A 22481-nucleotide genomic window follows, 5' to 3' on the forward strand; every position below is an offset into this window, starting at 1 on the left:
TGAATGAGAAAGTCAAATGTTTATTCTGACAGATGATGTGAGATGATGAAGTGTTGACAGAAAGTCTTTGGCTCTTGGACTCTACAGGGAGATTTTGTAATGGAGGTCCGTCTGCACGTAGCAGCAGCTCTATCCACTCATATACACATATTTACACATAATAACTCAAATAAGACAAATGACAAACTTCGATGATGAATGACACATCAACAAAATAATAATAATGGATTGGTATGGTGCTTTTCTAGGTACTAGAAAGGGTTCCAGGTTCCATTCATTCACAGTCATAGTGGGGCTGAACTACGATAGTAGCCACAGCTGCCCTGGGGCAGACTGAGAGGAGCGTGGTCGCACATTCACACAAGGCAAGGTGGATGAAGTGTTTTGCCCAAGGACACAACAACCATGACCCAATTGCCAGGGGTGGAGCTCGAACTGCCAACCCTCCAAACATAGGCCGACCCGCTCTACCAACTGAGCCATAGTCGCCCCAAATACAACCTGTCTGAACAAAGACCATCATTATGATTATCTATATGCATGTGTGTGTGCAGCCTGATTTTATTGTATATACAGGCTGATTGTTGTGAGAAAACAATCAGATCACAAAGTTCAGAAAACTGAAATCTGAATGTTCAAAACATATTTAAAGAGATTTAAAACCACTGATGTGCAGCACATTTACCAAGAAGAGACAAAACAACTAAACCATTTCTGTTACTGTCATTTACAGAGAGAGAGAGTCTGTGTGTGAGTGTGTGTGTCCCTTCTATAGAGACAGTGAGGAACCTAAAGTTAACAAGAACCCAGGATAAAGAGGTTGAGTGAATGTGGTGTTGAAGGTGTGGAGGTGGATCAGTGAGTCAGAGACTCTGTAGAAGGACAGAGTGCCAGCAGGACAGTCCACATACACTGCTACTCTGTTAGAGACAGAGGAGGCGGAGGAGGAGGAGGAGGAGGAGAGGACTGTTCTTCTCTTATTGTGCCAGACAGAGTAACAACCATCATCAGAGCAGCTCAGGCTCCAGGACTGATTATTCCATCCAAACCAACAATCCTCACTGTTTCCTCTCCTACTGATTCCTCTGTAACTCACTGATATATCAGTCCTTCCTCTCCACTCGACCTCCCAGTAACAGCGACCAGACAGATCATTTCTACACAGCAGCTGAGGCAAAAAGTCAAACCTCTCTGGATGATCAGGATATGGCTGCTTCCCTAACACACGTGTCACCTTCCTGTTGTTTTCAGACAGTTTGAGGAGTTTGTGTACTGTGTTTGTGTCCACTGTGAGTTCACAGACATCTGATGGGGAGAACAAGACACAATACAGCAGCAGTTTATCATCTAACACAGCTGATGTTTATTTGTTGCTTTATTAACAGACTGACTGTTAATTAGATCAAAACTTCACAATGACTCATCTTTTTGGATCTTCTTTCAAACTGACAGTTGAATGCAGATACACAAGCTTTAGATTTAAACTACTTTAACATGTGCTGCCTTGTTTTCATCAATCAAAGTGAACACACACTTACACTTCCTCAGACCAGGTTTCAGCCTCTGCTCTCCACCATGTTCCACCCTGGAGGAAGAAACAGAGTCAGAATGAACCTTCGAGGTCCTCTTTGGCTGAGGACATTATCTCTTTGATTCTATGTTTCACAATTGTCAGTTCAGCAACATTATCCAGCTCGCTTTCCTGATAAATGGTAAATAAATAAAAAAAACTTCATCATTACTTCTGTTTACAGTGTCTTCTTTTTCACTGTCCAGCAGTTCCATGAAAGTTTCAGTCATATGCAAATCTTCCCATTACCTCATGTACATTGTAGATAAGAGACCAATTCAAATAAATTATTCAGATATGTGTGTAGAGAACACTTCCATAGGAAATTAAACATTTCAGTAGTAGGCACAAAAGTAGTAGGCACTAATGGGTTAAGTCAGAAAAATAATGGTGTTAAGAAAAAAAAACAAAAACAAAAAAAAAAAACAGAATTTGGACTAGAGGCTGAAGAAATGGCCAGGAAGAACACATTCACCAGGTGAGCTCCTCTCAGCTCCTCTCAGCAGACAGAGTCAACAAAACTAAGGAGAAAACATAAATATACAACTGAACCAAAGATATCTCCTGTCTGCCCTCTCTGTTTACATGGAGTTGGACTTGCTACAGTCGTCACTGTTATCAGCAGTGCTGCTGGTTCAGACTCTGAACTGACAGTCCTCAGCTTGTCACTGTGACAGAGAAACAGTAAGTGAGCTCTTGATGTCTGTTCATACCTGAGAGTGTCCAGTCTCCAGTCTGGATCGTCAAGTCCAGCCGACAGCAGCTTCACTCCTGAGTTTCCTGGATGATTGTATCTCAGGTCCAGCTCTCTCAGATGGGAGGGGTTGGATCTCAGAGCTGAGGCTAGAGAAGTGCAGCCTTCCTCTGTAATCAGACAGCCTGACAGCCTTGAAACACACACACACACACACACACACACACACACACACACACAGGATATGGTATATTACATCTGTGAACTGTGATTTTGTTTTTCTGTACATGCAATATCTACTTCCTGTCTGTCAGTCCTGGGAGAAGGATCCTCCTCTTCCTGATATTTTTTCCCCTGTTAAAAGTATGTTTTCAATATGGGAAGAGAGCTGACATGGTGCTTGATAAATATAACTTCACTATAATTAAAATAAGTGATGTAGTCTCATAATGGCATTGTATACCTTTTAGAGTTTAGATTCTCTGCCTGAGCCCGAGCCCGACCCTGACCCGACCCAGCCTGCGGTCCGTCACTATCCTCGGGCCGGGCCCTTGATCAAGCATTTGTGTGTGTGTGTGTGTGTGTGTTTTTTAATAACTCAAAATAATGACTGTATTTCCAGCTAGAAAACGTGCATCTCTCTGCTCCCTCCAAGTTGCTTGTGTCGCTGCGTGGTGTTACATGTGAGTTGTCCTCGTGCTGAAAACGTGACTTCTCGCGCACGTGACGTCACTCCTCGAGACGCAAGAAGAAAGCAAAATATATTTTTTTTACTACGGAAAATGACAAAAATAATAGTAACGCACAGTGACTTGAATAAGTAACTTTAATCTGATAACTGGTTTGGAAATATTACCGTGTTAGACTACCTGGTCAGACTAGAGTAACGCGTTGCCGGCATCACTGATTGTGTAGTTTAAGTTTAAGTAGAGTTAATGTGTCGGGCCGGGCCGGACACTGAAGTCAGACCTGAGAGTCTCCAGTTTACAGTGTTGACTCTTAAGTCCAACAGACAGCGACTTCACTCCTGAATCCTGCAGGTCGTTGTTACCCAGGTCCAGCTCTCTCAGACTAGAGGACTGGGAGCTGAGAACTGAGGACAGAGTTTCACAGCTTCTCCCTGACAGATTGCAGCCACTGAGCCTGAAAATAAATGTTAAGACTTTACTGTCTGTTTGATTGAACTTGTAGTTTTATTTTGATACACTCAGGTTCATAGCAGTGTCGGAAAAGAGAACTGGTAAAATGACATGACAAAAATGATAACGTTAAGGAACACTTATTGTTCACTTTGTACATATCTTTTTTAATCCTGACCTGAGAGTTTCCAGTTTACAGTGTGGAGTCTTCAGTCCAACAGACAGCGGCTCTACTCCTAAATTCTTCAGGTTGTTGTTATTCAGGTCCAGCTCTCTCAGACTAGAGGACTGGGAGCTGAGAACTGAGGACAGAGCTTCACAGCTTCTCTCTGACAGATTACAGCCACTTAGCCTGAAACAAAATTAGAGTACACATATGAACACATTTCTTTCCTGCTTGAGTTACTTCCAACTGTATTTTGACACACTCGGTTCCAGAGCACTGTCTGCAAAGAGAACTGGTAAAATGACAGAACAAAAATGACAACATAAAGGAACAGTAATTGTTTAATCCGTACATGTCTTTTATAATCCTAACCTGAGTGTACTCAGTTTACAGTGTGAACTCTTCAGTCCAACAGACATCGGCTCCACTCCTAAATCCTGCAGGTTGTTATTATTCAGGTCCAGCTCTCTCAGACTAGAGAACTGGGAGCTGAGAACTGAGGACAGAGCTTCACAGCTTCTCTCTGACAGATTACAGCAACTCAGCCTGAAAAAGAAAATGTAGAGTACACATGTGAAGACATTTCTCTCAGTTTGATTTAACTTACAGTTTTTATACAATCAGTTTCAGAGCAGTGTCTGACAGGAGAACAATGACAACATAGAGGAACAGTTATTGTTCACTCTGTACATGTCTTTTATAATCCTGACCTGAGAGTCTCCAGTTTACAGTGTGGAAACTTCAGTCTAACAGACAGCGGCTCCACTCCTGAATCCTGTAGATTGTTATTATTCAGGTCCAGCTCTTTCAGACTAAAGGACTGAGAGCTGAGAACTGAGGACAGAGCTTCACAGCTTCTCTCTGACAGATTACAGCCACTCAGCCTGAAAAAAGTAATGTAAGATTACCCATGTGAAGACTATTCTCTCTTTTTGATTTGACCTAACAGTTGTATTCTAATACACTCAGTTCCAGAGCAGTGCCTGAAAAGGGAACCGTTAAAATCACAGGACAAAAATGACAACATTAAGGAACAGTTATTGGTCATTCTGTACATTTTTTTTTTTTTTTTGGTAATCCTGACCTGAGAGTATCCAGTTTACAGTGTGGACTCCTCAGTCCAACAGACAGCGGCTTCACTCCTAAATCCTGCAGGTTGCTGTTATTCAGGTCCAGCTCTCTCAGACTAGAGGACTGGGAGCTGAGAACTGAGGACAGAGCTTCACAGCTTCTCTCTGACAGATTACAGCCACTCAGCCTGAAAAAGAGTTATTGATACTGTTTCTGTCATCCAAAAAAGAAAATACATCACATTTCTGTAGAAACTGTTACTGTGTTGATAATTCGAACAATCAAGAGTCTCTGGTGATCAGTAGATGTTTAGACAATTAGTGTTTTTCATACTAGCATTTCACATTTGTGAAAAGTTCAGGAGGGTCAGCTATTCTATTTCTGTCTATTTCAGTGATTATATCCTAACATTCAACTTGTTGTCTATGTCCAGGTTAAATTACTTGTCTATGGACATTCATCTTAAGGCAGGAACTCACTGGCCCAACTGTTCGACGTCTGAAGCATTTGGGGAGACTCGGACGAGGTCAGGAACAAATCTGTTCGGTGAGTTCAGCTGTGTTGGAAGCTTTTGGAACAGCACGGATGTTGTCTGCTCCGATACAACATGCAAAGTCTGAGAAGGTTGGCTGTTGGCCATTGGAGCCATTTGATTCTCTGACTGGTTGGCGGTGTGCTAGCGAATCAGCGCGGTGTGTGGGAGGGGCGGAATACTGTGTGTGTTGTTTTTCTATGCACTCTGTTCCGTCATTTCTTGTTTTCATGTTTTGGAGTACTGGCACAAGACTAGTGCCACCCACTTATTGCATCTCGCAAAAGCGCAGAATGTTACTGCTACTGAAGAGTTGGCAGCACATCTAGACGGTGTGTTCAATGCAACTTTTCTGCTGAACGGGTCAGACGAGAGGCAATGGAGTGGTCGGATAAGGCAGTTGGCTGTTGTTTTGAGTCTGGGCGGTGTGTGTGGGCCTTAAGTTTGCCAAGAACTTTCTGCAACTGAAGAGCTGACAGCAAATTATCTGGTGTAACCAGTGTTGCCAAATTGGCGACTTTCTCGCTAGATTTAGCGACTTTTCAGACCCTCTTAGTGACTTTATTTTAAAAAGCGACTAGCAACAAATTTGGCGACTTATTCCGATCATCAGCGGAAAGGTGAGAAATATATAATATCTTTTGCCACTGTGGATTCGAGACTGGATAGCTGCTGTTTACTCTGTTTTGATCTGTTAATTGTCTGACTTCTTAGGTGATAACCTTAAGCTGCCAAGTCTAAATCACAAGAAGCCTGATAAATGTAATGATTTTATTGATCTTCTCTCTCACCCTTTCGCCAGATTAGGATGTTCCTCTATCTTGTAAAAATGTGCGTAGTTCGTTTGATCTTCTCCCTCCCTTTACTGTTTTCACTTAAAATATATCTGTCCCTGTAGTGAGTTTGTGATTATTTGGTAAATAAATCTCTATAAACCTTTTGTATGTACACTGCCTGGCAACAAAAAAAAGTTGCCACCAAAAGAAAAAGGTCACACACTGTAATATTTTGTTGGACCGCCTTTAGCTTTGATTACGGCACGCATTCGCTGTGGCATTGTTTTGATAAGCTTCTGTAATGTCACAAGATTTATTTCCATCCTGTGTTGCATTAATTTTTCACCAAGATCTTGTTATGATGATGGGAGAGTCGGACCACTGCACAAAGCCTTCTCCAGCACATCCAAAAGATTCTCAATGGGGTTAAGGTCTGGACTCTGTGGTGGCCAATCCATGTGTGAAAATGTTATCTCATGTTCCCTGAACCACTCTTTCACAATTTGAGCCCGATGAATTGTGGCATTGTCATCTTGTAATATGCCCGGGCCATCGGAGGAGAAAAAATCCATTGATGGAATAACCTGGTCATTCAGTACATTCAAGTAGTCAGCTGACCTCAATCTTGGGGCACATAATGTTGCTGAACCTGGACCTGACCAACTGCAGCAACCCCAGATCATAGCACTGCCCCCACAGGCTGGTACAGTAAGCACTAGGCATGATGGGTGCATCACTTCATCTGCCTCTCTTCTTACCCTGATGCACCCATCACTCTGGAACAGGGTAAATCTGGACTCATCAGACCACATAACCTTCTTCCATTGTTCCAGAATCCAATCTTTATGCTCCCTAGCAAATTGAAGCATTTATTATTTAAGTGATCACCGATCACGATCAGTCAAGATTTTTTTCTGACCTCATTTCTTCCTCAAAGACAATGGTTCCCCACTATCCTTCCAGTTTTTAACAATGCGTTGGACAGTAATTAACCAAATTTGAGTAGTTTCTGAAATCTCCTTAGTTGTTTTCTCTGCTTGATGCATGCCAATGATTTGACCCTTCTCAAACAGACTAACATCTTTTCCACGACCACGGGATGTTTTGACATAGTTGTTTAAGAAATGAAAAGCTATTCATTGCATCAGTTGGGGTTAAATAACTTGTTGCCAGCTGAAAGATAATCGCTTATGCAGTAATTATCCAATAGGAGGCTCTTACCAATTTTCTTAGTTAAATCCAAGTGGTGACTTTTTTTTTGGCCAGGCAGTGTATGTCTTAAAATAATCTCACTCTCCCTGCAACAGACACAACCAGCAAGAATTATGCAAATCAGTATGTAATTACATCGTCAAAATGTACATGCGTATGAAGTCACCTGGTGACTTTTAGCAACTTTTGGAGCTAGTGCTGGCTACTTTTATTGGAAAAGAGTTGGCAACACTGGATGTAACATGCTGAAATAAGCAGTAACAACAAACAACACTTTCTTAACTGTCTCCAGAAGTTAAAGCTGCCATAATGTCAACAGTGGTATACTAAGTTAAGGGTGCATCGATCAGGATTTTTGGGCAGATCATCGATGGCTAGAAGTAGCATTGACTGATACCAATCACTGATCGAAAGGTTTCCTTATCTTATTATCATCTATAGTTGTAAGTTATTAGTGGCATAATAGATCCACCATTAAAATGCTGAGTAAATTAATAATGGCATTTATCTTACTTTGATTTTAAAACAGAAATAGGTGTAAAACAAAATGAGAAGTTATTGAAACACTGTTAAAAGAGAATTTAATCTAAAAAACAAATATTTTAAAGTCTTCATCAATCTCACTCGTCTTTAAGGCTTTTTGTTCTGAAGGTACTGCTTCACCACCTGGTTACTGCTGGTACCATGTTACTTTCATCTCTGTCAGAAGAACGATAACATGTCCACTGTGTACTCGGACAAAATACAGCAGTAGATTAATTCTGTGTAAATGTGTTGTGTTGGCACATTACACTGAAGTTCAGTGCTAACCACTTACTCTGAACTCTCAGTACTGCTGTGTGTGTTTAGCTTTAAGCTCCATCAACAGTTATCTCTGTTAGCTTTCATGCTGTAGGGCTTTAAACAAACAGTGTGGTGTTGTCCCCCCACTGGAGCTGACAGAAAATGACTTATTCTTATAATGAATGACAATCTCAAATGATAAATTGAACAGACTGCTTTGTCGATACTGCTTTCGATTTCGACCGATTATCGATGCAAAACCAATGTTTGTTTTGCTTCAGCTACGACAAAGCAAAATCCACTTCTATGCAAGCTAGACCAGTTGTTAGTAGCATTGCATTGGCAATGTGCATCAGTGAATTTGTTTAGCTATTTGTTAAAATATCAACAATCATTCTCCAGACTGGCTCACCCCACCTTAAGAAAACTGCAACAGATATTTTTCACTTACAGAGCTTTGTTGGAGGCTTTGACCACTGGCAGCAGTCTCAGAAGAGCCTCCTCTGAAGTAGAGTATTTCTTCAGGTCAAATACGTCCAGATCTTCTTCTGATGACAGTAAGATGAATACCAGAGCTGACCACTGAGCAGGAGACAGTTTATCTGTGGAGAGACTTCCTGAACTCAGGTACTGTTGGATCTCCTCCACTAGAGAACCATCATTCAGTTCATTGAGACAGTGGAACAGATTGATGCTTCTCTCTGGAGACAGATTCTCACTGATCTTCTTCTTAATGTACTCAACTGTTTCCTGATTAGATTGTGAGCATCTCGTCTTTTCCAGGAGGCCTTTAGGGAGAGTCTCATTGGTCTGCAGTGAAAGACCCAGAAGGAAGCGGAGGAACATGTCCAGGTGTCCATTTGGACTCTGTAGGGCCTTGTCAATAGCAAATCTGTGGACATTTGTCACAGATGTTTTGCTGAAAAACATTCTCACATGTTTGCTGATAGTTTGAGGTAGCTCTGACATCACATTCTTGTTTTCGTTAATGAGTGACATCTCTACATACAAAGCTGCCAAAAACTCCTGAACACTGAGATGGACGAAGCTAAACATCTTGACTTCATCATTCTTCCTCCGACGTTTCTCTTTAAAGATCTCTGTGAACACTCCTGAGAACACTGAGGCTGCTCTGACATCAATGCCACTCTCTTTAAGATCTCTTTCATAGAAGATCAGGTTGCCCTTTTCTAGCTGCTGGAAAGCCAGTTTTGCTAACGTCTTAATGTACTGAATGCACATGTTTTGGTCAAACTTCTCATTTGTCTGATGACTCTGAAAACTCAGGAACTCTACATACATCTCAGTCAGGGTCTTGGGCAGCTCTCCTCCCTCTCTGGTCTTCAACACATCCTCCAGAACTGTAGCAGTGATCCAGCAGAAGACTGGGATGTGGCACATGATGTGGAGGCTTCGTGATGTCTTGATGTGGGAGATGATTCTGCTTGCCTGCTCCTCATTTCTGAATCTCTTCCTGAAGTACTCCTCCTTCTGTGGGTCAGTGAACCCTCTGACTTCTGTCACCATGTCAACAAAATCAGAATGAATCTGATTGGCTGCTGCAGGTCGTGTGGTTATCCAGAGGCGAGCAGAGGGAAGCAGATTTCTGTTGATGAGGTTTGACATCAGCACATCCACTGAGGTGGACTGTGTCACATCAAAGTCTGTTTCTTTGTTTTTATTGGTCGAGCAGTCCAGTTGAAGGCGGCTCTCATCCAGTCCATCCAAAACAAACACCAGTTTGAATTTACTTTTGTCGTAGTTGGTGTTTCCTGATGACTGCAGAGTCGTAAAGATGTGATCAAAAGCTTCTTCCTGAATGTCTTTGGTCTCTGTGATAGATTTATGGATCAGCTTGGTCAAACTTAACTTTTCTCCCTTCCTCAAGTTCAGCTGGCGGAAGGTAAAGGGGAATATGAGATGCACATCTTGATTGTTGTCTTTGTTAGTCCAGTCCAACAGAAACTTCTGGACAAGAAATGTTTTGCCAATTCCTGCGATTCCATTGGTCAGCACTGTTCTTATGGATCTTCCTTTACCAGAGGGGGGTTTGAACATGTCACAGGGTTGAATTGATTCCTCTTTTGTTGGCTTCACCTCCATCTGAATGACCTCATGCTGTTTGTTAATGTTTACGTCACCCCCAGCTGTGACGTACAGCTCTGTGTAGATATCAACCAGAGGTTGCTCATCCTTCCTCTGTGCCCATCCCTCTTGTGCACAATTAAACCGATCCTCGAGGTTTGACTGAAGCATTTTCTGGTAATAAGAGATGGGTTGTGGCTTTGGTACTGGAACAATCTCATCTGAGTGACAAATAGAAACAAAAAAAAAACAACTGAAATACGATTTTAAATTCACAGTTGGAGAAAGATGTCTATGGACACTATTATAACAGTGTGATATCTGTAGTTGTGTTACAGTAAACTATCTTAACATTAATATTTGATCACATCATTCTCTCATGTACCCCAACAACATATACATCTATCCAACAGGGAGCTGGTCAGTACAACCACAGCTCTGGACTGGTGACCACTGAGCAGCTGCTGGTTTTGCTGCCATCTTCTTGTTGAAATGTCACAAAGACGAGGGGGCAGTAATTAGAATTTTTTTCTCTGGTTATAATGCTCTCACACAGCCATCATGAACTCTAATATTGTTATTATTCGTTTCAACAGAGGAGTTATCTAAGTCAGAGTCCTGCACGGGTGAAAAATAATGTGCTGTGTCGGACACAGATGCAGGAAATGTGGACGTCTGGAGAGGCGGGTCGGGTTTTACGATTGCCATTTTCAAGGCGTTACTTATCATCAGTCATTATAGCGACACAAATAATAAGCATTTTTATTTAATATGAGCTCATTCATGCGTGCTTGTGCCCTCCCAGAACTCCCATTCCCCACGCTGTCTTACTTTCACTTTTAAAAATTGAGTCCGTCCAATTTTTGTCTAACACTGGATTTATTTATGCCTGAATTTTGAAGGTTTGGCGGCTTTTATTTTTCCATGACGGTGCGCCACAGTCAATTACATGTAGGGGAAACCCTGGCTCTCCTGCAGGACCAGAAGTGTGTATTTTTAACTTCTGTCACTCCCTCTTGTTTTGGAGAATCACTTGATGATGTTTAAACACCAATATCATTTGAACTACTTCCAACAAAGAGAAAACAAAGCTAAGCCTGGTGGCTCCACACAGACCATAATTTATCTGGCTTCTTTGGTTTCCACTCAATAAAACAAGGATGCAGGCCTTATCTGAACCACAGGTGAGCTCAGCTAGCTTTCCACCTCACTCCACTCTGTCCTCACAGTTATCAACCACTTTGACTTCATGGTCGGGTCAACTCCAAATCTGAAAACCATGAACTGAGCTTAAAGGAGAACTTCGGTCGATTTAAACATGCAGCTTCATTGCTCAAGCTACCCTTGACTTGCCAGTACCGAAGACGCGAACAAATTTGGTCCAACCATTACAGAGCTCCGTGAACCGAGACTTAGCATTGAATGCTAACAGCATGGGGTCAGAACTTTACACTGTGTTTTAAGCATCTTAACATGCTCCACATCTCACACCAAAAGTTATGCAACATCAGCAGACACCTTAGCACACAGCACTGTAGCGTGTATGACTCAAAATGAATAAAAAAGTAGTTAAAACAGTGTGTTTGTGCAAGGAGCTACTTACCTGTTTGTTGACATCCGTGTGTTCCGGTAGCTAGACCAAACTAGCATATCCATCGAGTGTGCACTTAACAGGCTTAACAGGCTATTGTAAGGCTCATGGCTCATGACAGGCTGTAACATGGACATGTACATTATGAACATAAACACGAAAATGCTGGATTATGTTTCCGTCTCCGCCAGTGAGGGAGTAAGTGCACGCTCGACGGATTGACTAGTTTGGTCTAGCTACCGGAAGACACGGATGTCAACAAACAGGTAATAGCTCCTTGCACAAACACACTATTTTAACTACTTTTTTATTCAGTTTGAGTGCTGTGTGCTAAGGTGTCTGCTGATGTTGCATAACTTTTGCTGTGAGATGTGGAGCATGTTAAGACGATTAAAACACAGTGTAAAGTTCTGACCCCATGCTGTTAGCGTTCAATGCTAAGCTCTGTAATGGTTGGACCAAATTTGTTCGCGTCTTCGGTACTGGCAAGTCAAGGGTAGCTTGAGCAATGAAGCTGCATGTTTAAATCGACCGAAGTTCTCCCTTAAGTCAGTTTCAGTTCATTCAGTTTGACAAACAGAAACAAGCAAACAAAAATGCTTCAGAAATAATGGTTATTATTCAGTGTCCATCATGGCCTCCACGAAAAGAGCTGCTCTCTGATCTCTTCTTCCTCTTCACTCGACTCCATCTCTGCTGTCTTACCTCTGGCCTGCTCATACCACATAAGACCCGCCCTCTTAAGAATAGCAGCCAATCAAAAATTATAAAGACCTACTGCAACCTGGCTGCTGTAGCTGCAGTAGAGACGGAGTTTGATGCAGATCTGATGGTTTGACTGAAATTCCACGAAAAAAGGATTAAACTGCCTCCTTCAGCTCAATCCACTGTCACAACAGTCCCAATATAGTTCCTCCTAAATCCTCCTGACAGCTCACAGCCACATACAGAACAATATAAAAACTGATGTTACAGTCTTCGTCAGACTTCGTAGATGAATTTCATGACTTACCTTCTAGTGTCTTTTTGAGGAAATTGAATTCAATGCTTTGTATTCAATGTATTTCAGAGCAGCAGATACTCTGATACTGCTTCAACTAAAGATCATCAAGGACTTCTGTCTCCGCTTTCACTCAGTTATAATGCAGTCAATCTTACTAACTTTTAACTTTTCCAAACTAAAAACTAAACTTTGTCTTTCAGGGCTTCTGTACATACCAGAGAATACAGCAGCTTTACCTTCACTCTGAGAGGAAGAAGGTCCACTGTTCTCTGGAGTCTCTGCAACATCACCGACATTCACTGACACTGAGAGAGGTGAAGACAGAGATTATGGCTGGGTTGCACCAACACAAATTCTTTAATCTTAGATCAGCTGCAGCCTTTTCTCCTCATTATGAAATCAGGCCTCTTTGTTTTTCTTTGCTGAAAACAATGAGCTTCTGTACTGAGAGGCCTGTTCCTTTACAAGTATTGTGTGGTCGACTCACTCTGTTCTTCTGAAAATGATATTAAAATAAAGACTGTGACTGACCTTCTGGTCCTGAGCTGTTGGCTGACAGACTCTGCACCAGGTCATTCCTCTTGATCTTCTCTAAAATCTTCTTGGTCACCTTCAGAGCTCCATCAAGTGTAAAGGTGTTCACCATCAGATCCACTGTGTCCCGTCTTTCTGCTCTCTCCAGCCTGGACTGTTTGATGGGTTGGTAGCCTTCCAGGATGTCAGGCAGCTTCAGATACCATTTGAAATCCTTGAATTCATCAACTTTTAGATCCTCCAGAGTGTTGAAAATGTCCTCTGGTGTCATCGTGGCTCCCTGCTAAAGACAGGCAGTGTTATCACCTGAAGGAAAACCAGCCAGACTTCCATCAGCTGGGAAACATCAGGGAAGACCAGTCTGAACTGTTGAGAAGCTGCTGCATTTATGACCTGACACACTGCGACCTGTACTGACAACATACACAAACTGCTAACCTTTTTATTCTCTGCTCTGCTGGCAGAGATGATTCAAACACAGAAACATGACCCTGGTTGTACAGACTGACCAATCAGTGGTCTGCACTGTTTTAACTCCAAGTGTGTCTTCAGACAATTCTTAAGAAATTTCAATAAGCTATTTTCATAATGTAAGATACAGTTTCCAAACCAGACACCATGTTGGTCCAGTTTAAAACATACACAGCTCAGTGAGATAATGCCAATTTCCGAGGAAGTTGATATAACATATATACAGTCCGCTCCCTTTAAAAAAGGCTTTTGAGGATTTTTCTTATCTTGGTGTAACGGGGATGAAAGATCCTGAAGACCTCTTATGGAAGAATTGGCATGATACGAGCAACTTAAGCAGGATATACATTTTTGCTAGACTCTTCCTATTTCCCTAGCAAAAAAGCATATTAAGATGATTGTATTGCCACGTTTCCTACATCTCTTTCAGTCTGTTCCATGTTTTACTCCCCAGTCTTACTTTTAACAATTGGATCCAACTATTATATCTTTTATTTGGAATTACAAAGCCATTGGGATTTCCAAAAGGCATTTATGTTAACCTAAAATGGCTGGAGGCTTTGCTCTATGGATCTTCAAAATGTATTACTGGGCGGCTCATCTGTCTATACTTGCTTTGTGTAGAAGAGGCCCCCCCTCTTCTTCATATTGTTCCCCTGCGTGACCTCCTCACTAGCACTTCTCAATAGCCCCACCAAAGCCAAGAGGCCATATTACAGAAACAGCTTTGTAATTAATGCCAGTATATGCATATGGGAACAGATAAAAATGCATATCAAGGCCCCAAATATATACATTGATACTCCAATTTGTGAAAATAATGCTTTTACACCTGGCCTGAATGATGTAGTTTTTTCAGCTTGGAAACAGAGGGTGCGTGATTTATATATTGAGGGGAATTTTGCCTCATTTAAACAACTGTAAACCACTTACAATATTTCTGCCTCAAGCTTTTTCAGATATTTACAGATAAGAAATTTTGTTAAGAGAAATATACCAACATTTGAAGTTCTGAGCAAACATGATATTCTCGAGGCTATTAATCAATTTAACCCGGCCACACGTGGGACGGTTTGCCTTTTTTATCGAATCCTTCATGGGAGAGCTCTGCTGAGTACAGAGGCTTATAAAAAGGCACGGGCAGATGAGTTGAATATGGAGTTGAATGACGAGAATTGGGAGGAATGTCTTTGTAATGATCATAAATGTTCATTCAATGTGAGCTACAGCTTTATCCAGTTTAAAACATTACACAGATTCCACTATTCAAAGGAGAAGCTACACAGATTTTACCCTACTGTTTCACCCATGTGTTATTTAAATCAATGATAGGTATTCTTGCACAATCCTTCTGGTCATGCAGTTAACTTCACTCTTACTTGAAAAACATTCTTCACTGTTTTTCTGAGGCTTTTGGAAAAAGCCTGGTACTCAGCCCTCTTCTAGCGGTTCGGGGAGTGTTCTACCTTCTACCAACAAACATGAGAAGAAAGCTATTCAATTAGGGATGGTGATTGTGAAAAAACTGATTATACGTTTGTGGAAAATGGACTGTGTACTAATATATGACTTGTGGCTGGGAGAGGTATTTGACAAGACATGGGACCCTGTACTGAGATACCTTAAAGGTCCCATATTATGCTCATTTCTGCTTCTTAACATGGTTCCTTGAAGTCTAAATGGAATGTAAGTAACATGCTTTGGTCGAAATAAGCTAAAGGATTGAGCACAGCAGGGTTCTTGAAACACCAGTTTCACAGCCCTGCTCCAGGTGGCCTGTTTCAGTGCCTTTCCCTTTAAATGCTAATGAGCTACTGCGCGCCGCCCACGGTGCCGCCCACCTCTTCCTGCCTGCGGAAGACGTGAGGACGGCATCATGTGACCATGGCAACGGCGGAGTTTCTGGAAGTAATGGCCGCCGGACAACAAGAGGCTCCAGAAGAAAGTAAGAACGAACATTGATTCTTCTCATTGGTTAGTAGTTAAGTTTGTTACCTCGACGTTACTTTTATGTTACTGTAGACTAAGTAAAGTTTTACGAGCTTATTGGCCGTCTGCCCCGCGTTGTTTCAAATAACAGCCCCCTTCTCCTGCCTCCAGTGTTTAACGTTACATCATAAAGCTAGCCAAACCTCGGCTGGTGTTTACTGCTGTCCAGTTAAAGTAACGCGGATGCAATTTTGCAATAGTAGTTACAAGAGAAAAGCGTGACCGTATATTATTATTTACCTTTATGTAGTCAGGTACGTTGCTTGAGAACCTGTTTATTTGTAGTGACGACCTGTAATTAGCTACTGCCAGCAATTTTCAAGTTTTCAATAAGCCACAGTTCCCCCATCACCTGTCTACCAGCAGAATTGTTTTTTTTTTACCAGTTACAACGGTTTATAAACTTTAGATATATTATCAAAGAAACAATGCGACGTGATTAGCGATTATAGTTTCCAGTGAATAATAAAAATTCTGCATAAAAGCAGGTGTTCCTGTGGCAATTGTGTACAAATGCCTACATAACCTGAGAATATCTGCTGTATGGAAATACCACAATGAAGTGTGAACACTGGGCAAACATGGTTGTCATTTTTCTGTCTCTCTTTTCTCTAATCTATTGTCACTCACTTACCTTTCATAATTTCTAGGTTACACGAAGACTACAGCAGCTTCCTGAGCCACCATCATGCATGGTGGACCCTCCTGGCCTGTAACCTGTCTGCCTGAACGTATCTGCACTGCAGAATGCACTGAACATTTATCAGACAGACTATGGACCTTTACGTCTGAGGGGAATAGTGCAGTGAGCTTTTAGTGACATAAATACTATTAATTTATCACAAAAGTGTTATGATGAAAAATACATAACTGATTCCTCTATCTTACATTGCTTATAGTTTATCTTTCACTTATTACCATGAAAATTACATATCAAACAATGAAAACACAGAACAGTCAGGAAAGATGTTTTATTGTAAGAAACATTTGTAAACATGTGTTGACATGAATGAAATAATAATAAGAAAATAAATATCTGAAGTGAAACAGTTTGACTTTATATATTAACTTCAATATCAATATGAAAATGATTTAAAAAAAAAAAAGTATCTAGTTGCCATGGGTGTAAACATTCAGTGCTGACTTTATATTGAATTGTGTTCAGCCAATATAGCCTACAGAAGCTTTGTAAGCTGGTGCTGGAGCTCTCTGGGGCGGAGAGTGAGAGTTGTGCTGCCTGTCTGTGTGGTCTGAGAGGTCTTCAGGGATTATGAGTTTCAGCACCTTGTTCACATGGGGCAGGGTCCTGGAAAACCTTCTTGAAGATCAGGTCCAACAGTGCATCACCTCAGTCTGCAGTGCAATAAACAAAAATGTATGTTTACAGGAAAATTGCAGTAGAACCAAAAAGGCTTGTGCTGCAAAGTTTCTCTTATTTCTCCTAATTACTGCTTATTTATACATTCTCCTTATTATTTATTTTGAAAACCATCTTAAAATAATTCAGGTTTTAAGTGTTTGTTTTCAACCTTTTGTGTGATGCCTGTGTGTCCATGTTTATTTTAATTTGAGAGGTTCAAATAAAAGATTGTAAAACTTACGGAATGTCGCCTCTGTCTTCACTGGTTTGGCTCTGCACTCTCCCTTCCTTCCTGGACTTTGGAAAGCTCAGTTTGAAAAGAGGATCTCCTGATGATGTGGTAGCTTGTCCTCTATCAGCCTTCTCACTGTAATGCAGTGCAGCCAGGTAGAGTCTTAAACAGTAAAAAGACAATAAAACATGAAAACAATTGCAAGAAATGGGCAAACAATTTAAAATGTTCTCAACAAGTAATCACAGTTTAATTATCCTGCACAGAATTCTCAGATATGGATAGGAGTAACACATGACAGCACTGTTACAGAATAATTCAAGCACTAAAGGCTGCATCTAATGCGTTAACATTTCCAAACAAGTGATCAGATTAAAGTTATTTATTCAAGTCACTGTGCATTAGAATTATTTTGGTCATTTTCCTTAGTAAAAATATATATTCTTGCTTTCTTCTTGCGTCTCGGGGAGTGATGTCACGTACGTCTCAAGTCACGTTTTTACCATGAGGATAACTCACGTGTAACACCACGCAGCAACACAAAAATGGAGGGAGGAGAGAGATGCGCGTTTTTCTAGCTGTTATTAAAAACAAAAAAGCACTAATACTTGGTCAAGGGCCCGGTCCGGCCCGGCCCGTCCGAGGATAGCGGCGGGCTCGGGCTCGGGCAGAGAATCTAAACTCTGTGTAGCATTCAGCAGTACACTCGTTTTGCCCTGGCTTAGGCCAACATATTCCAGCTTAGAAAACGTTTTCAAATGCATTATTTCACAAAATCCTGAAAACTTAGACCCGGTGGAGGGTGTGTGTATGTACCGCTCGACCGACCGGGTCTCTGGGTTTGCATTTGGAGACCGTGTTGATCGCGAACTAGCTCGCGGTTAGCATTAGCTTGGAAGATCGCGGTTAGCATTAGCTTGGAAGATCGCGGTTAGCATTAGCTTGGAAGATCGCGGTTAGCGTTAGCTGGTACTATGTGACACACTGCTTGGTTAGTTCGTGTAAAATTGCTAAATAAAAACAGCTAAATACTTGCACATGCAGACATTTCCGTAGGACACGCATTACATAATGTGCAAGATCAGAAATGTAATACACAGAATGATTCTGCTGTAGCACTAACTTGTGTGGTCAGAGAAGCTAACGTTAGCGGTTAGCTGCTAACCATACCTTGTTCTCAATGGTAAAACACACAGTACATCAGGCACGAGTTCAGCCTTATCTACAGGAACACACAGCACATTATTTGTATACTTACATGTCGTTGGTCTGTAAGAATTCCTTTGAGTACAAGTCTGCCGACTACTCCTGCCTTGTACTGGCCCAAGTTGGTGAAACAGTCAGCGTCAAAGTGGTTCGCACACATGAACAGTTTTTTGCCAACTTCAGCTGGGACATTGCTCTCAAAAATAAATTCAGTCCATGCAGCTCTTTTGTCCTCTGCAGCTGGGAGACGATGAAGTGTTTTGTGCTGGTCCTTGCAACCAACAACAGCGCACTTCTCCTTGAGCTTGGACATGGTGATTTCAATAGCGTAATGTAGGATCTCCCAGACGGTAGCTGTACCTGGTGGGTGGAGACACCGTGCGGTGAAGGGAGGGGCAGTGGGGTAGCCATATGCAAATGAGCTGCCGTCGACGTCGACAGCCGCAGCAAATTTGACTGGTGTATCTGAAAACTGCAGGCAGGACCCCTTTAGATATCTGTATCTCACTCAAAAAAGCACGGATAGTCTTTTTTCAAAGTTTCTAGGTGTGTGGCAGCACCATAGACCCAATACCAGAAAAAGTCAGTTTTTCATAATATGGGACCTTTAAGGGGCAAGACTTACAAACTTAATGCTTCACTGTGCACAGATGTATAGGTGTTTTGCATATACTTCATTTTATTCTTCTATTTATTCATAAGTGTTTTCTCTTGTCATTTGCCTTATTGTCTAACTATGACCATGGACTGATATCATCATTTAGATGTGCTATGTTCTGTATGTTATCTTTCTTTCTGTAACAGGCGCACAGAGACAGGACCCAAAACGCAGGACGCAGAGCTCAGAGAAGGTCTTTTAATCAAAGGAGTTTGGTACACGGGTGATCAGTCCAGGCAGGCAAACAATATCCAAGAGGGTCAGGCAGAGGCAGAGTCGGAGAAACCAGGCTAAAGTCCAAAAAACCAGCAAGATAGAAACACTAGAAGCTCAGGGAACAAAAGGCTGGAATGCTAGACAAACTAAGACGAACTGGCACCGGAAGTGGGGGAGACAGACTACTTAAGCACACAGGTGAGACAAAGAGACACAGGTGAAGCACATCAGGGCGGGGCAGGTAATCACACAGGAGGGAAGGACACAAGGACGGGAGGTGATGGACGTGGAACAGAGACAACACAGTGAGGACCAAATTAAAATACAGGAAGCACAGGAGAGAAACTGACAAAGTAAAAGGGGAACACTTAGCTGGGCGACGTGACACTTTCCTCTTCTTTTCCTTTTGTCTCTCTGTCTTTTGAAAAATAATAATGTACATATATATATGTTAAAGCAACATCCTCTTAACGCCGTTAATTTTTTTAACGCGCGATTAACGCTCGGTATTAAAAAAGAAAAGAAACGCGCATTGTTTGATTTACGGCCGTAGGTGGCACCTGTACTCTTGATCCAGTGGGTGGCAGAAGAATAAGAAAGGGAATCAGAAGAATAAGAAGCAGGGTTGGCGTTCGGTAGACTGAAAAGCGAAAGTGAAAGGAAATGGAGAAAGGACTTATGAACGGAAAATTCACTTTCAAAACACTGCCAGATGGTTCGGTCCATAGGACAAAAGTTATCTGCACGTGCTGTTGACATGAAATGAGTTAACATCAGTACGTCGAGTCTCAGATATCATTTGCAGCCAAACACACGGCATATGCAGAGAGCCCACCGCCCCCCCTCACCAAAAGCAGACATCACCTTGTTTTGATCCCATTTAGGGTGAGGGGATATTTTTTGAGCCTTTTATTTTCCTGCATGATTTGAAGTGTTGAATTAACATTTTCATAACGCAAGCATATTTGCCCTTTCTTTTGTTGTTAAAAGTATTAAGAACATGAAAAAAATACATCAAGGTACATTTAGAACAGAAAGAAATGAGCCAAAAAAATTGCGATTTATTTGCGATCAATCGCGAGTTAACTATGGACAACATGCGATTAATCGCGATTACAAAAATAGTTTGACAGCCCTAATATACATATATATATATATATATATATATATATGTATGTACACCAGTGGCGGCTGGTGACTGAAAAAATTGGGGAGGACAGGAGGAAAACCAGTCCACGGTGTCATGTTATTTTATACAAGTCAACTAATTAACCCTACTTTCTTATATTCAATGAAAATTAAGCAATAAAACAATGACTTACAAGACTTCTTTAAATAACATTTCATTAAAAAGCTAATATACAAGACAAAAAAAAGAAAAAACTTCTATCTCTTTCGGGATTCGAACCTGTCCCGGTCGTGCCGCTAACTTTATGTCCTCCAGCAGGACGAACGAAAGAAACGAAACTTCTCTCTGATTTCTCCTAACAGTTTTTTTTCTTTCAGAAATGTGCTTATATTTCCTTGAAACCGATTCCAATATCGCTGAAAACTCCATATTTCTTGTCCGAGCATGGCTGGCAGTGAAAGCTGTAAAATACATAGAAGTATTTTTTGTTTACGGTTGTATAAATGTGAGAATGAAATTTGGGAACTGTTATTGGACCAGCCTGCTGTCAATCTTGTATTCTGGTTGCTGATTGGTTAGGGAGGACGTCCTCCCTTAGCGCGTCAAATTACGTGTCTTAGCCAATCATAGATCAGCATGAAAAAATCTTAAATGCATTGAGTGAATGGAAGGAGATCCCTCCCACTCCGTCCTCCTCTAGCCCCCACCTTCCTGCTCCCTGCTCCTCTCACAGACTGCTCTGTCTCCTCCGTCTGCAGCTGTCGCTGTTCAACCGTTTTAAGTGGATTTTCTTCCAAAGAAGAAACTTTTTTTATGATATAATATATATATAATATTTTATAAATGATACTGAGATTTGGTAATGATTTATTTCAACCAGTTTCTCTTTCTTAAAAAAAAAAAGATCTTCCTCTTGCCTCTCAAAAATAGAGGAGGACCAACCTCCTCTGCCTCTATGGACGAGCCTCCTCTGATGTACACGGATCACGAGTGGCATTCGTCCAATCAGGTGCAGCCAGTGAGCATTTGCGTGGTTGTGGGATGGTGTCGCCTGTTTGGGTCAAGTTGGGAAGCGTCCTGCGCTCTTGTGTCAAATGACGCCCGTGTTGATGTTGTAGTGTGTTCATCAGAGGTGTGTCATGTTACCTGTCACAGTTCTCAACTATTAAAGTCCAGATGAGGTCAAAGAGTGGTTCTTCCTTCGTCTACAGGAGAAAGAAGCACAAGACTTCATTATTGATCTGTCAGATTTACATCTGTACACATGACATATTTTATTTGATTCTCTGTTGTGTGTGTAGATCAGAGAAGTCAGAGAGTTAACAGCTGATCAAGGTTCAGTCAGAGGATAAAAAGTTTCCAGGCTGTCAGACCGGTTCTGACAGAACCTCCTCTCTCAGCAGAGAGTCAGCTCAGATTACAGTCTGACTTGTTTCCTGCTGCTGATAATATCAAACTAAACTTAATACGATAAGGTTCATTTTAGACTTAAAGTCACATTTCAGAGAACAATTAGTGAATTAATTCATGAATAATTAAAACAGTAACTAACAGTATTGAAAGAATTCATCACTGCTCTCATCTAAAAGTTCATTATGTGTCCACAAAATACAACAATGACAGAGTTTGTTCATCAGAGGTGTGTCATGTTACCTGTCACAGTTCTCACCTGTTAAAGTCCAGATGAGGTCAAAGAGTGGTTCTTCCTTCGTCTACAGACTCTGACAGACGCTGCTGGTGTCTGTGTTCATCTGACCGACAGCCGTCACATCCTCATACCTTCAAATCCAAATCCAGACACATCAATGAGGTGAGAGCAGAAAGCCAGTGTGAGCTGTAGTGCTGCCAGTCAGCAGCAGGTGTCAGTGTTACAGAAGCTCTGTCAGTCAGCGCTCTGATGGGAGAGATTTCACAGCAGTTAGACACACTGACAGAGATCCAGAGTCCAAACTGCAGGAACAATGAAGCCCCGACAACAAGAAGACAAACAACAACAGGTTGATGATTGAATGAGGGAGAGAGAACAGTCTGTAAACTCATGACAACATGTGACAAACACAAAGT

At 41.5% G+C, this 22481-nt stretch overlaps 1 protein-coding gene across 1 annotated transcript; it reads right to left on the reverse strand.

The window, feature by feature from the left end:
- On the reverse strand, nucleotides 1-22481 carry LOC115578683 (NACHT, LRR and PYD domains-containing protein 12-like). Its single transcript, XM_030411768.1, has 11 exons — nucleotides 22087-22481; nucleotides 13154-13439; nucleotides 12838-12927; nucleotides 8395-10249; nucleotides 4654-4827; nucleotides 3942-4115; nucleotides 3582-3755; nucleotides 3234-3407; nucleotides 2284-2457; nucleotides 1539-1585; nucleotides 1-1305 (listed from the first exon to the last, which is right to left on the reverse strand). Exons 2-11 carry the CDS (start codon nucleotides 13425-13427, stop codon nucleotides 770-772), a joined length of 3672 nt encoding a protein of 1223 aa, XP_030267628.1. The 5' UTR covers nucleotides 13428-13439; nucleotides 22087-22481; the 3' UTR covers nucleotides 1-769.

The sequence above is a fragment of the Sparus aurata genome, chromosome 1, assembly GCF_900880675.1.
Source record: "Sparus aurata chromosome 1, fSpaAur1.1, whole genome shotgun sequence".
Taxonomy (NCBI): Eukaryota; Metazoa; Chordata; class Actinopteri; order Spariformes; family Sparidae; genus Sparus; species Sparus aurata.